Here is a 14,597-nt window from a genome sequence, read left to right on the forward strand (position 1 = left end):
AGCCAGATGATGGAATGACTGCGTGAGCACGCGCCTTGGGTATCCCTCTCTGTGCTCTGTCAAAGAGAAGCCTCCAGTCACTGCTTAGTAGCAGAAGATGCATTACATTGCAGTGACATTCGAAATAGTCCCCAAGGTGCTCCACCATTGCTTTGACTGACAGGCCAGCTTGCGAAACCTGTGCTGTCCCATAATTCACCAGACGCTCTGTGCTCTCTGTGGTCTCATGGATTCCCTCTCATTCTTATGTCCCAAGATGCACAGAGCTGTGTCAGTGTAACTGCCATACTGTTTTTTCATTAGCATCACCTTAGTTCTATTGGAAAATTGCCTTGCTTCCTTTTCAACAGAATGATATACAACATAGGTTATTCAGCTGATTAAATGCACAGTGAGAGTTTCTGTAGAGCTCCATCCAGTTGTTAAGCAGTTTCTGATTTAATGTCACTTAACAATCAACAGTACTGGGCTTCATGTGGCTAGAAAGCAAACCACAAATAATGGTATCCAATTGGTGTATCCATCTAAGCAGAGAAATTTATGATCTCTATAATTTTCTACCAGCTGTTGCTTACAGTAGATTTTGAAAACACTGCAGTGACGAAAATTGTTGTCATTACAGAGTATTATATAGTGTTACCTCCTGATATATGGTACCATTACATACACTACAGGAGACCCTCAGTTTTCTATGTTGACCTTAGGAAATAGGCAAAATGACAAATCCAGTAAAAGGTTTTATACATGAATACTGGCACATCTGTGTTTCCTTAAAATACACAATGTAATATTATATTTCCTCATATTTAACCATTTCACATTTTCAAATTTAAAAGATTAAACTACACATGCTTCTCAAAAATAATTTAATACAACCTCATCATTGTTAATACAAGTTCCTCTCAACTGAGAAGGACTATTTACATGAGCCAAAACCCATTACCGTTAAAATATATATAATTCTAAGTTGAAGCAGCGAGAGTAGCATAATGAGATAAGGAAACAATAACTGTACTAACACTCATTATAAGATTGTTTTATTAACCCTTTGCTTTGTGCTTGTACCACCTTTAATTATGCATGGCAGATGGTGCTCTGCAGGGACAGCACAGTAGTTGTCTTTGGATTTCTGAGCTCAGAGTTTTAATGGAGTTTGATAGCAGGATTGCTCAGGAAATGGTACTTCTGTATTATTACTCATACCACGACAGAGGCAGAGACAGTCACAGAATGTTGAAAATCAATAGTATGGAAGGAAATGATGGCCATAAAGAATCAATTAGCTAGACTTGTTTGCTTATCGAAGGTGTCCCGGATGCTCAGGTCTGAATGTCATATCTGTTCATTTTAGTGTCAGAATTTGACTACTTTAAGCAGATAGATTTTTCTGACTTGAATTTTTAGGTCTAAATTGATCTCACTGAATTTGAGCAGTTTGAATGTATATTTAGAAGTGGTAACATTTCACAGATTTTTCTCACAATTTTTTTTCCCCCATTTGCATCCACACAATTTGTCATCAAGGGTCCTTTATGACTTCATTTTTCTTCATAAAACTTATGCAGTTTGATTTGTTCAGCTGAAAACCATCCATGAACCGGACCAGGCACCAGAGAAATACCTCTACCAGGCAGAACATTACAGGCTCCCAGGCTGCCTTCAGAAGTACAACAAAACATCCATGCTGATCTGCTTAGCCATCCTGCCCCTCAACCCCCTAATGAACAAGGGCAAAAGAGCTCTTGGGTTTAGCCTCTCCCTCTTACCCTAACTTAACAAGATGTCCCCCTACTCACTCGCATTCTCTCATACACACAGGCACACATATGCACGGTCGCACACACAGACACACACCTCCCAAACCCCAAACCACTAACCCTCAGACCAATCTGTCTGTGGCACTAAAGTATTATTAGACTTACACACTCTCAAAGGGGAAACAGTGAGTGCCGAGAGCTGGAAGATGAGATATGCTACAGGGGCTACTAGTTCCATTAAAATGGCATTCACTGGGGCCTTTGTTATCATCGGCCCTGACGTTTTCAGGATGTAGTGGGGCTTGCTGATCCATGACCATCTCATCTATCTTTCAGGATTTGAAGGAAGTTGGTGTGAAATTGACACCAATGAGTGTAGCTCAAATCCATGCCAGAACCAGGGCGACTGTGTGGACCGGGTCAACAGTTATAGGTAAAAAGTGTTATCCATAACCAGTTTTTCATTTCTTAGGAGGCAAGAAAATGTCAGGCTTTGCAGATGATGGACTTTAAACATTTGTTAATCTAGAGTATCAATACTAGAAACCTTTTCAGGTTTCAGGGGATTTTACTGTAATTCTGATAGTAGGTTACCCTGAGCTAATAGATCTAGATATAGTAATAGTGTACTAGATATAGTAATATAGCATTTCAGGTTGAAATAAGTTAAATTCAGTCAAATTGTTAACAAAAATATACCTTAATTGCTCGTGTCAGTTTAAGGTGTGCTGTTTAAGGTGTACTTAAACAGACCTATGTTACTGTACTGTGTGTGCAATCAATATAAATATGATGATAATTAATATCATTAAATTCCTATAGATTTTTTTCACTCTGCATGTGTTAGTAGGAAACTGATAGATCCTCTGTTTTCCATCTGAGACAAAATATCAATATTAATGATTTTTCTGTTCCAGCTGTGATTGTAAGATGGGATTTTCTGGCATTCACTGTGAGGAAGACATCAATGAGTGCACCTCCAACCCTTGCCACAATGCCAGCACTTGTCAAGACCTTGTGAATGAGTAAGTATGAACATAAATCCTTTTATGCTTTGACTTTGCACCTTATTCACTGTGTGCTTTAAAAAAATGCATGTTTCAATAAAGGCCTGGCAGAATTAATTTCCTGAGTTTGTTTTGAAAGGCGAACGAAGAAAAGTGTTCTCCAAAGACAACACACGCATTCCTCTTCAAAGTGTTCCAGTTTGTATAACAAGCCTGTCTTCATCCTTGACACACATAAGCTGCTATTCTAAAGACAGAGTGTGAATTCAGCAAGAACACATCATGTATCTAGATTGGGCTTAACTCCACTGGTGCTTCTCTCTGCTGTGCTTAATGGGAGCCCCGGGGCTTCCAGGCTTAGTCGGACAGATGGGTAGAGAAGTCCCAGGGCCAATTTGAGTCCTAAATGGTTTGTCTCCAGTTTGTCTCCCGTCATGATTTTGCTCCCATGTGACCTGGCCCTGCTCTGAGCGCTCCTCTGATTGCACAGTCCAGGGAGTTCACATCAGGTGTGTTTTAACCTCACTGTCCACCATGAACACTATGCACACCGCCATCTCTGTCTCCCTGACCCAACAAGCTGAACAGGTCCATCTGTACAGTGGTGATGAATCAGACTCTGCTGTATACTCACTGAGCCCTTGCTGTCTTCTGTTTACCCACCCTTTTCCTCAAGATACTGTGAGTTTGACTCTGCAGGGGTCACATTGTCTCTCCCCATCTACTTAGACAGTACTGGCTTTTACATATGGAACTAACTAACTATTGGCCAACTTGACTGTGAGTAGCCACTGGTGCAGGAGACTGCATAAAAAAAATTGTTTTTACAGTGTTGTCTTAGACTCAGCAGTCTTTTGTGCCACATGACAATAAAAATGCAGTTTAGCACATCACAGAAACTTGATATGATGTAACTGGTTTACTGATGAAAAATTCTGTTTAAATAATCAAAAGATGTAGTTTATATTTTAACACAGAGGTGTCTAATTGCATGTTTTTTAATTATCTCACTTACAAACAAGATAACCATCTCCTCTGAGGTGCATGGTCAGGGGATATTAGATCCACAGACAGCTGCAGAGAGGGATTCAAATTGAGTAAACTGTACAGATTAAGCTCTTCCCGATAGTAATAAGTCATCAAACATGATTCAAATGAAGTTACACACTGGGAGAGTTAATTGCTGTCATATTGTTAATTTGTATATGAAGAGTTTGGGAATGAAAAATTAGTCTTAATCTGCACTTTAGTTTGTCTTAGTGGGTTTGGAACACACACAGACTGACACACACACTGTTTTTCTCCAAGTAATTATTTCTGTAAGAGTGTGTGCAGTTTTTACAGAGAAAATGATTCTGCTTATTTTTTTTACAATAAGAACAGAACACAAACTAATTACTATCTGACACATTGGACTTCACTGGATTTCACTTTATTTCTTAATGATCAAGTGTTATCGCATCTTCCCTAGGTTTCGCTGCCTTTGCCCTCCTGGTTATTTTGGAACACTGTGTGACCTGGATGTGAATGAGTGTGAAGTTTCACCTTGCCTACACGGGGGCACCTGTATTAACACGCCCGGGGGCTTCAAATGTGTCTGTCGCCCTGGATACTCAGGTAGGCCTTTCTTGCCCTAAGGTGACATGAAGATCAATATGAGAGTCTAAAAAGCTTATCACGACTGCTGCGGCCAAACGCTATTGAAGTAACTCTGGCGCAGATCTGGCTTAGTGTAAAAAAGAAAAAGGACTTCACAATTCTTGCTTTTAATTAGCCTGCCTGCTTCTGAAAGATACAGTGCCTGCTTTTCAGAAAAGCTAACAAGAGATAAATTAATGTCACCTGTTTTATCTGATGAAAACTTCTCAGTGTCTGTTAGTTTCCTTTATTTTATTTCATCAGCCTCTTTAGTCTCACAACGCTATTGTTGTTTTACTTCAATCCATTTGTCTTATTTTCCACCCAGACGGATATCGAGCTATTTTAGCGTGTGTGTATGTGTGTACACGTGTGTGTGCACACTATCTAAAGCCGATTCCTGTCAGGTACTGGGAAGATTAATTTCATTTGTCTTCCACACTGTATCATCAATTTATCCTTCCCCAGTTGAGAGAGGGGGGAAATCTCTGAGGTATTGCTACTCTGGAGAGCAGAACCTGACACGCATGGCCCAATTCCCACAGAAGCAGCTTTTATTATTAGGCCTACGCACAGCATAGTACAAGTCATTACTTTTTCTGTTGCTCTAAGCTCATCTGAGGAAACAGGGTTCCCCAAGAGAGCAAGCGGCCAGAGGATACAGTTTGGATCGGCTCAAACCAAGTAGAACTCATACAAAATATTTGCTCTGGTAACACATGTAATGGCATTGCAACTTTTCACAAGAACACAAATGGGTGCATGGTGCTCCTGTAGCTGTGTGTAACTTCTTTTTATTCTAGTTATGTAGTAAATTTAACATCTTAGGGTGATACATCACATCATGCTTTTGCAGCCTGATTGAAGTTGATTGAAATGTTATTCTGCTTTGAAGGTATGATGTGTCATCTCTTCTGTCATTCAAATACTTGTAACTTGTTGTGTCACTTGATGGTATTAGCATATTATTTGCTCCTGCCATCAGGAAAGTCAGGGGGTGTTTTTTTCGCATATCGAATGCCAAAATTCATTTTGACTGTAACAGTTGAAGCTGCCTACTAATAAATCAGTCTAGTGCTATATCTACACACTTTCATGGATGTGATTAAGCTATGATGACACTTCATTCCCACCTGCATCACCGTCCTTATTGAATTTTCGTACTGGTTTTTCTTTAGTGAGTCAGCCAGTGGATCTGCATTTTCTGCTATTTCAGTAAATCCTCTTGTTTCAGTGTGCCGTCACATATATACGTTTTTGCTAAGAAGCTGTCTAAAGGCTTTTTTTTTTTTTTAAAAACATGTAACATATTTTAGCTTTGAGAAATAACTGAAGCACAGAGCCAGAAAATTTTTTGATTCACATTCACATTTCTGACACACCCAACAGCTTTTATCATTATTTTTCACCTTTCTAAAAGTATAAAAGTCTGTGTGACCCACATTTTTTGAAAGTGTTAGATTAAGCAGGTGCTCTTTTTTTGTTATCTTGCAGTGTTCCTCACTTCTTGGTAAGTCAGGTGCCAATATTCATCACTTGTTCAATAACAGTCTTTAGTTAGGCCTCTAACCTAAGCACATGTAATTATGCTTTTTGTTCTCCATGTGTCATAAAGAGAAACATGTCTACTATAATGGCACTGTAACATCTACTGTGTGTCTTGGCAGCTGCCGAGATCTCAGCTGTCTAATCATTACTTAGGACATTTGAATTAAAAGGCTCTGCAATCCCAGTAATATTATTTAACTGTACATAGGCACAGCGTTCTATACGGGGGTCAGAAGTCATTACCGTGACATGATTAATGGGTGATCTTGTTTATATAAATCACAGTTTAAGCACACTATTCGTCACCTTCTGTTTTCTCTTCTTCACCCATCATTAAGGAGCACGTTCCCTTGAGTGATAGTACAGTGCAATCAGCACATTGTGGCAAGCTTCCTCAGTCAGCACATTGTTGGATGATGATGTTCTGGCCCCCACAGTGTTGTTTTGATGTTAAGGCTTCAGTAAACTCAGTGTTTTGCTGGGTGAACTTGACAAATAAAATGTTGCCATTATTTCTCTTTGCCGCTGAGCCTCTGCAGAGAGCTGTTGCTTTAGAGATGGACTGAATGAATGGAATTACATGTACTGTCTGTGCTAACATTTATTAATACATTATAATAGTACATTTATTAATTGTATCAATTAAAAACTGAGGCAGTTTGTCCTACTGTGAGACAGGGTTAGTAAGCTACATGGCTTATACATGTGTTTTTGGGCTAAAAACTTAATAAATAGTCAATCTACATTGTAAGTGCAAAATTTTAAATATTTAAAATAAGCTTCAAGACACTTTGTAGTCTAGATGTATTAACTTGTACGTTTTAATCTTAGAATTAGGTTTTTAAAGCTATTCCAGACTCTCATTCACCAGCAGCATTAATGCTCAGTATGTAATTCCGTGTCTCATTTACAGCTCATCTTCTTATTTTGGATTCAGTGTAAAATGCCAGCCTACAACCTAAAGTAGTAAGTAGCAGTAAGACTTCTAGCCTAAATAAATATATCAAATTACATGAGTGTTTTTTTACGGTGAGCATCAGACTATGGATAATGTGAAATACATGTGTCATAAAAATGTGTGAGTTAACAAAAGACATTTTTCTACCACCTTTTTTAACTTATTGCTTCATTTCCCTCATCACATTTGTGTGTTACATTATCCATAGTTCATTTTCTATTTCAACTCTGTTGTTGTTTTTTCCAAGCATTGTTTTGTCACCTTTGTAATCATAAACTGAATTTTCTAGTTTGCCGTATAGTTTTCCTTTTGACTTAAATGAAACAAGTTTTCACTTTGACAAGAAAGGGATCGTTTTACAGTCTGTAACGAGATAACATGATAGATTTTGTGTACGCTAAAGACAGTTTATTTATTCTCTTTCATGATAAAACACGGGAGGCAATAAATAAATTCTTGCTCCCGTTGTCACTGTGTTTCTTTACATCTGTGTCATCCAAAGATAAAAAGCTAACCAAATGATTAATGATGGGTTGGTCATAATTTTTCATCTCTCCATTCCTGGAAGTCTCAAATAGACTTCAGGGTTAGTAAATTATCTTATTACCACTCTAGTGAAAAACAACATCACAAAAATGCTCATTTATTTTTAATTCCTTAGGAAACATAGTCATTTCTGTGGATCTCTCTAAAGCACTACCTGCTATAATTTAGACTACTATAAACATCATCAGTGTGTTTGCCCAACTTGCGTTCTGATTTACTGGCAGGAGGACGTCTAACTTTGACAGTTCCTGTTATCTGGTGTTTCCCTCACAGCTTGAACTCTCCCCTCCCCTTCATTTCTTCTCTGATCTCGTTGCTATTTTTGTGAGGTCTGCATAAATAATAACAATCATCAACTCTCTGAATAAAGCTGACTTACTTAGTGAATCTTCAGACTTCTCCTAAATTGTGTCTGACAAACAGTGAAGATATAAGTTGTTTTGAGGATAATTCATGTGTTCCCTTTGAGTCAGCACATTTGGTGCAGTACAGTTTTTAGGGAGGATTGTGCCTTCAAAGACATGGTACTGTGTAGTCACAGTTATAAGGATATACAGCTCTTACAGTATATGACAACACTTTTCCATTAGTTCAGTGCTGCACTTCACTGGGTCCTCTCAGGGACATCACAAAGGTCAGCAATTGTTGCAGCATTCTCAGTTCTTTTAGGCACCTTGGTTAAAAAAAGCCTTTCTTAATTTTCTTAAATATGTTTTAAGTGTTTTTAAGGGGCAATTCACCCAAATGACTAAACTCAGTTTTAGTGGTACATACATACCACTGGTTTTATTGAGGTATCTATCATAGTGGAGGTAAATGGAATATTTGTTTGTGTTCTCACAGCAGTCAAAATTGACATTAAAAAATTCCATACTTTTATCTCATGACACAATGTCTCATCCTCAGGCCTCACTGTGAACAACTACTCTGTAATAAAGAAGTACTGCAGTCCATATGAAAAGTGATAATTCTGTGGATGATCTGAAGTAACCAGGACACTTCCTGGAGAGAAATGTGGCTGGTTAACTTAACTTAGTCAATACTCTGAACACCTTCACATCCACTGTGTTTGGAGAATCTGGATAATCTGGCCCCTTAAAGATGTCACATGTGTTTATGTATTAACAGTTACTTTTCCATGGGAATAATTTAATTTTATCATATGTGTATTGTCTGTTAAATGTATTAAATTCATTATTAGCACACTACTGTTTGGGAAAAGAGCATATGATTTCAATCAATCGATCAATTATCACTGTTGTTGAGGATTCTTTTATCTGTGGATCAAATAGATGGATCATTGACTAATTGTTTTAACACCGTTTTACTTTCACAAGATAGAATAACTATCTGGGAAAACATTGATAAATGTCAGTATGAATAAAAAAAATATAAACATGCTGGATTCTAGCAAAAATGCTAACTTACACCTGTAGTGCCTAAGCAGGTAAGATGAAACACAATGCAGTGGCGGAGCCAGGGGGTGGCCTGGGGTGTCTATGTCTTCCTCTGGCTACAGTCTGGCTTCTCCACTTTCTATCCCATGTAGCACCACATAGCTAATTATAGTTTCCTCTAGAGGGGTCTGTAAATGGTGAAGATAAAATGTAATGGTGATAGAGAATAATGAAAATGGCACTCTCTTATTGCCTGCACACCAACAAACTATCAAGGGGTTATTTTAGATACACACTTTCTGATCATAAGTAAACATCATAATCTAACCTCTATACAGCACCATGCCATTACAGAGAAAACTGAACAAGATTCTAATTTCTGTGCCACCCCAAAGTTTGTACTTTCCTCAACTTGGCCAGCCCTGTGAAAATTGTCTGGCTCTGCCACTGTATTAAAAGTTCCTCTGTGATTTTCTTTTTATTTTCTTTCTTTTGAGATCTGTGTATATTTGTATAATGCATACAACACACTGCTTCTATTCCTAATCATTAGTCCTACTGTCATCGGTCACATCAGTCCTATCCATCCTCTAAAATTCAAGTAACTGTATGGTTTAACTTGGTTAAAACTCTCAGTGGTAGACTGTTTCTGCTTTCTGCTTTCATTTAGTTGCCATTTTATGTAGAGGCTGGGTGTTGAAAATTAACATTAATGCGAGCAAGTAACTTAAGGACATTTATGCAAAATAATTGATTAAAGCCTTTTTGAATTGTGTCTCATAGCTATTCTTTTTCATTAAAAGCATCCAAGGTATGTCATCAGTAATAGGAGAATAATAAAAAATCAAGCTACACAACCTAGAAATCCTTTAATGCTATGTCAGTTTACTGCACACTGCATGGTCATGTTTACCATTCCTGCCAGTCTGTGATCATTTTATATCAAAGGTTACTGAAGAGACCAGAGAGGAAAAACATGTCATGTTGGTGAGGCAGCTTTATCTGGACAGTATGCTCACTGCTATTAGGAGATAGTATTTTGCTCTAAGAGGACCAAGTGGTGGTTTTGCATGATAGAGTTAATTACCTACAAATTGTATACTTCACATTTTCATACATGTAATACATACAGTAAGCTTGTGTGATGAGTGGGATATCTGTTTGTATGGATGTTTTTCAAGTTTCTGACTTTTATTTTTAAATAAAATTGTGGAGCTTCAAATTCATTCATATTGTATGATGAAGGTCACAGTTGCAATACAGTGTCAAAAATACAATACAGTGTCATTAAAAAACAGAGGCCCAGTAAGCAGTGTCCTTGAAAATGAATGATGCAAGCAAAGCAGTTTACAATGGGAAATATTGTTTTGCAGATAATCTTTATACAGCTTGACATGGGTGTATGCTCTAACCCATGGTTACCACTGAAGGATAAGGCAGATCTTTTACTACAAAGGACACATCAAATGAAAAGAAAAACCAACAATGGATTTTTTCTGACATCTCTTTGTAGCCACAGACTGATATACAGTAGATTAACTGTGCTGTAGACCTCCACTGTGTCCAACAGCAGTTAAAAACATGGAAGTGCTGGTGTATTCCCTCCTTGGATTAAACATAGCCAGTGTACTTTATTTCTCTCAGTTTGTCAAACTAACAAAGCACTGTAAAAATGGGACCATGTCCTGGAGCATACAGTGATGTCTCAAAAGATCCAAAATGCAGTTGCAGAGTTGTTTTGGCATTATAAAAGCTCAGCCTCGTTTGTTTAGTTTAGAAAATACTTGCACTGATTTTTCATACTACAGACCTACATCTCCTCTGAATTCAACTGCTGTATACATCCTATTGTAATTTTTTTGTTGTGTTTTTGTAAACAGTTTCACAACTGAAGTACCAAAGAAAAGACCTTTCTCCTGTTAATTTGTTTAATATGTAATGTCTTAATGAAATATGTTTAATTTTCCAGGGCCACGGTGTGAAGTTAACATCGATGAATGTGTTTCAAACCCATGCCAAAATAGTGGGAAATGTACTGATGCGCCTAATCAATACCACTGCTTGTGTCCTGATGGCTTCATTGGGCTTCACTGTGAGACCAACATTGATGAATGCATGTCAGCGCCTTGTCTCCATGGGAGGTACAGATTTTTCTCCACCATTTAAAACAGAAACACTGCAAATTGCGCAGAAATGGCATGAAATTATTTTTAATTACACTCCTTGTGCAGTGAGTGGAGGCATATGTCACATGTGCTAATGTGATGCACAGGTTGTCTCAGTGGTCTGAAATTATAGTCATTATTCCATTGAAGGGGAAATACTCATTCATTCAAAAGATTATATCACTCTAAGGATTCTGCATAAACTATATAGCAAAGGATCTGCATATATTAATGCTTTTTAATTCATTTCATACAGCTGCATAGTTTTGATGAATCAGTACTGACCCCATCTGTTGTGGCTTTCTCAGCTGTACTGATGGAATACATTCATACTCCTGTCTCTGTGAATCTGGATGGACGGGCAGCAGATGTGAAACAAACATTGACGTGAGTTGAGCTTAATTAATAAACCTGCTGGGTGTGCAAGAGGAATGTCAAGAGAATTTTGTAATCTTTGTGTGGCCTTTGGTATCACTAACTCTATTGATTCTTCTACAAGACAAGTCAGTTGAACTACCAGGATCATGTAAGCACTGTACAAATAAAAGAAATTGTTTATTCTAATGCCCAATTGATTTAAACCACCGCTTGTGCTGGACTCCAGAGATAAAACACTGAGTTGCTTAAAAGGTCTCTGTGAGCATTTAATGGAATAGATAACCTGATCATCTGCTTTTTAATTACCATCAATTTGTTCTAAACCAGAGTTGTAGGGTTTTTTTCTTTTTTTAAACCACACTTGCATTTCAGATGGTAAATCATGCATTTCATGGTTGTATCTGTCACTTTTGTCTCACTCTTGTAAATGATTGATGTCTTTTCTGTTACAGGACTGTGCTTCCAGTCCCTGTCTGAATGGAGGCTCATGTGTGGATCTCACTGATAAATATGCATGCTTCTGTCAGGATGGTTACACAGGGAAGACCTGTGAGAATGATGTAGACATCTGCAAAGAGGTTGCTTTTAATGTCTCGTTGTGTTTCAATGGAGCCACCTGCCTTGATGGTGAAGGATCAAACTTTACATGCAGGTGAGTTGGTCCGCTGTTGGGAGTCTTTTATTGTTTCGATGTAATGATACTGAAAATTTATCCCTGAATGTAGCCAAAGTAATATGAGTTGACTGGAACAACATGCTCTGCTGAGTGTAGCCTGGGTGCCATCTGATGCAGCTTTAGCCTTAGTGTTTTGGTACAATATAATATGCTGTATATAGACATCAAATGTATATTTAAGTTTTCATTTTAAAACAAGACAGCCAGAAACAGCATTTTTGACAAACTTATGGAGGTCATGTTAGCTGTACCTCGTTAGCTTCATTAGTTGATTAACTTTGCAAGAGGCACATTTCAGAATCTAAATCTGCATCTTTAACAGTTGAAGTCAGCATCACTGTTCTGGGAATCTTGCTTGTCTCTACTTAAAAATACAGCTTGTCTCACAAGAATAGTGCTGCAATATATCTGTGTACTACTATACAATAGCAGTCTGCCAGGTTGGTTGCAAGTGAATCATTACTTTTTAATTGCTGACATGCTCTCCCTTGAGTGATGAAGTGTATCTGAATACAAGCTGTATGTAGTAAGAGTGTGCAGATTTGACACAGCAGCTCCCTGGAAGCTTTGCAGTTAATTACATTGTCTAACCTTGTGCTGATGTGCTGCTGTATGCTCAGTGTCACAATTACAGACTACCACAACTCCAAAGAGGTTGCTGTTCTTTACTGTGTTGATGCACAGGACTGCCTGCTGTCTCGTCTTAGTTTTTTTTTTTATGATACCCCCTTCATTGTTGGCTTATTTTTGTACAAGGAGGTCATATACTCCATGTACTACATTCATAGAAAAATGTGCACGCTAAGGACAGAGTTAATATATACATACACCTGCTAGTTATTAATGTCCTTTAGTGTCTTGCTGATCTGCAATAGGGTGATTGTGCATTGTGTGCACTTACCACCACAACAGAGGATTATTTTGCTGAATTTCAATTAGATTTGGACATAAAATTTAATTTATTGTTGTTCAGTTTATAAGCACATTATTAACTGATTAATGGACTAATTAAGAGATTAAATAGCTTGAGCTATAGATAGAAAACCAACATTTTGGCCATCTGTTAATGTCTTACACTGCTGATACCCTACCAGAAAACATTAACAGTTTTAGCTTTTGTCCATTATGAGTCAGCTAGTGTTAGTTGAAAGATTTGTTGGTGAATTTCTGAGAGACAGCAGTTTCCAATCATTTAATTATATTTACAACATGGACTATGACTTTACATCACCAGATTTTTTTTTTAGAGGTAAGCATGTTTGACACTTCCACATCCACTTGGATGGAGAAGGCCTGGTCAGGGTAGTACATGGCCTAATGGGCTAAAATATACAATTAGTCATGCAATAGTTCCTCAGCCAAACTACATCTACAATACATGAAATACAGAGTGTTGTTTTATCTGCATGTTGTGTGTGAAGTGGTACACACTCAGTTCTGCACCTGTTCAGCAAATGGCCTCAAAAGCACTCCATTCCCTCTCTACAATGGTGATCAGCCAACAGGTTATGCATGAAATCCGTGATGTTGTAGTGTTACGTGATTTAATCAGCTATGCTTCACAGATCTCAGCAGAAATCAGAGGAATTGAGCCTCATGAATACAGCAAGAGTTTAGTAGTTGAAGAGCCTTTTTTTTTTTTAAGAATTTCCACTTTTTATTTCCCATTGTTTTGCTTGTGTCTCCTTTTCTGTTGTTTTCACAAAGATGTTCAGTGAGATAGAATTGTGACTGTGAATTGGAAGTCCACAAAAGTTAGCAGACCTTGGCCCTCCTTGGCCTCAGGTAGCTTTGATGCATTATCAGGTTCATTATCCATCTGGAAGATGATTGTTCATCTACAAAACTGAAAGCCAGTGGGGATGACATCTGCAGAATCAAGTGGTACCTCTTTTTGCTCAGGGTGTAGCTTATCCTGTGCACATCACCAAGGCCTCAACAGAAAAGTATTTCCACTTTACCTGTGGGTTTTGTGCATTGCTGAATTAATCAATTCTGTTTTAGCTTCCCCTCAAATAGGGTGATTTCAAGTTTGTTATCTTACTTAGTTTGTGAACTTAATTTGAGTTTTGAGCAGTGACTTTTCTCATTTGGTGTGCTTAACAGTACTAATGATATTAACACATAGAGGGCCTATAGAGGGCAACTATCAGGGCTCTTAGTTTGAGAGCAGTGCATTGGCAACATCATCAGATGAGAACAGTGTTTTCTCTGAACCTCATTCAGCTGGTATGAAAATGTGCTGTTAATGCCTGAACCCAAAAGTACTTTACCATGGACATGTCACTGATACAGTAGCTGGAAAAACATAGCCTACTATACCATAGTTATATTACAGTATTTGCTTTAAAAAAACAAAAAAAAAAGTCACAAATGGAAGTCGCAAAGTTCAATAAAGTTACCTGCTATAAATCTGACAATAAGTCACAGAAACTTTATGTTACTCTAGGACCACTGTAAAATCGTCTTGATGATGTCACTGTAAAATCACTACATGGCTCCAGATACTTTTTAAGTCCCTGAAGAA

General features: G+C 37.8%; 1 protein-coding gene across 1 annotated transcript in view; it reads left to right on the forward strand.

Moving 5' to 3' along the window:
* The window catches only part of eys (eyes shut homolog), a 140,041-nt gene that overhangs the window by 63,240 nt on the left and 62,204 nt on the right, over nucleotides 1–14,597 (forward strand). Inside the window, exons 25-30 of the mRNA XM_051076578.1 lie at nucleotides 2,094–2,190; nucleotides 2,675–2,782; nucleotides 4,236–4,381; nucleotides 10,821–10,992; nucleotides 11,325–11,403; nucleotides 11,847–12,046. Of these exons, the coding sequence (XP_050932535.1) occupies nucleotides 2,094–2,190; nucleotides 2,675–2,782; nucleotides 4,236–4,381; nucleotides 10,821–10,992; nucleotides 11,325–11,403; nucleotides 11,847–12,046 (802 nt within the window). The remainder of the gene's footprint in view (nucleotides 1–2,093; nucleotides 2,191–2,674; nucleotides 2,783–4,235; nucleotides 4,382–10,820; nucleotides 10,993–11,324; nucleotides 11,404–11,846; nucleotides 12,047–14,597) is intronic.

This window comes from Lates calcarifer, linkage group LG16_LG22 (assembly GCF_001640805.2).
Source record: "Lates calcarifer isolate ASB-BC8 linkage group LG16_LG22, TLL_Latcal_v3, whole genome shotgun sequence".
NCBI lineage: Eukaryota > Metazoa > Chordata > Actinopteri > Centropomidae > Lates > Lates calcarifer.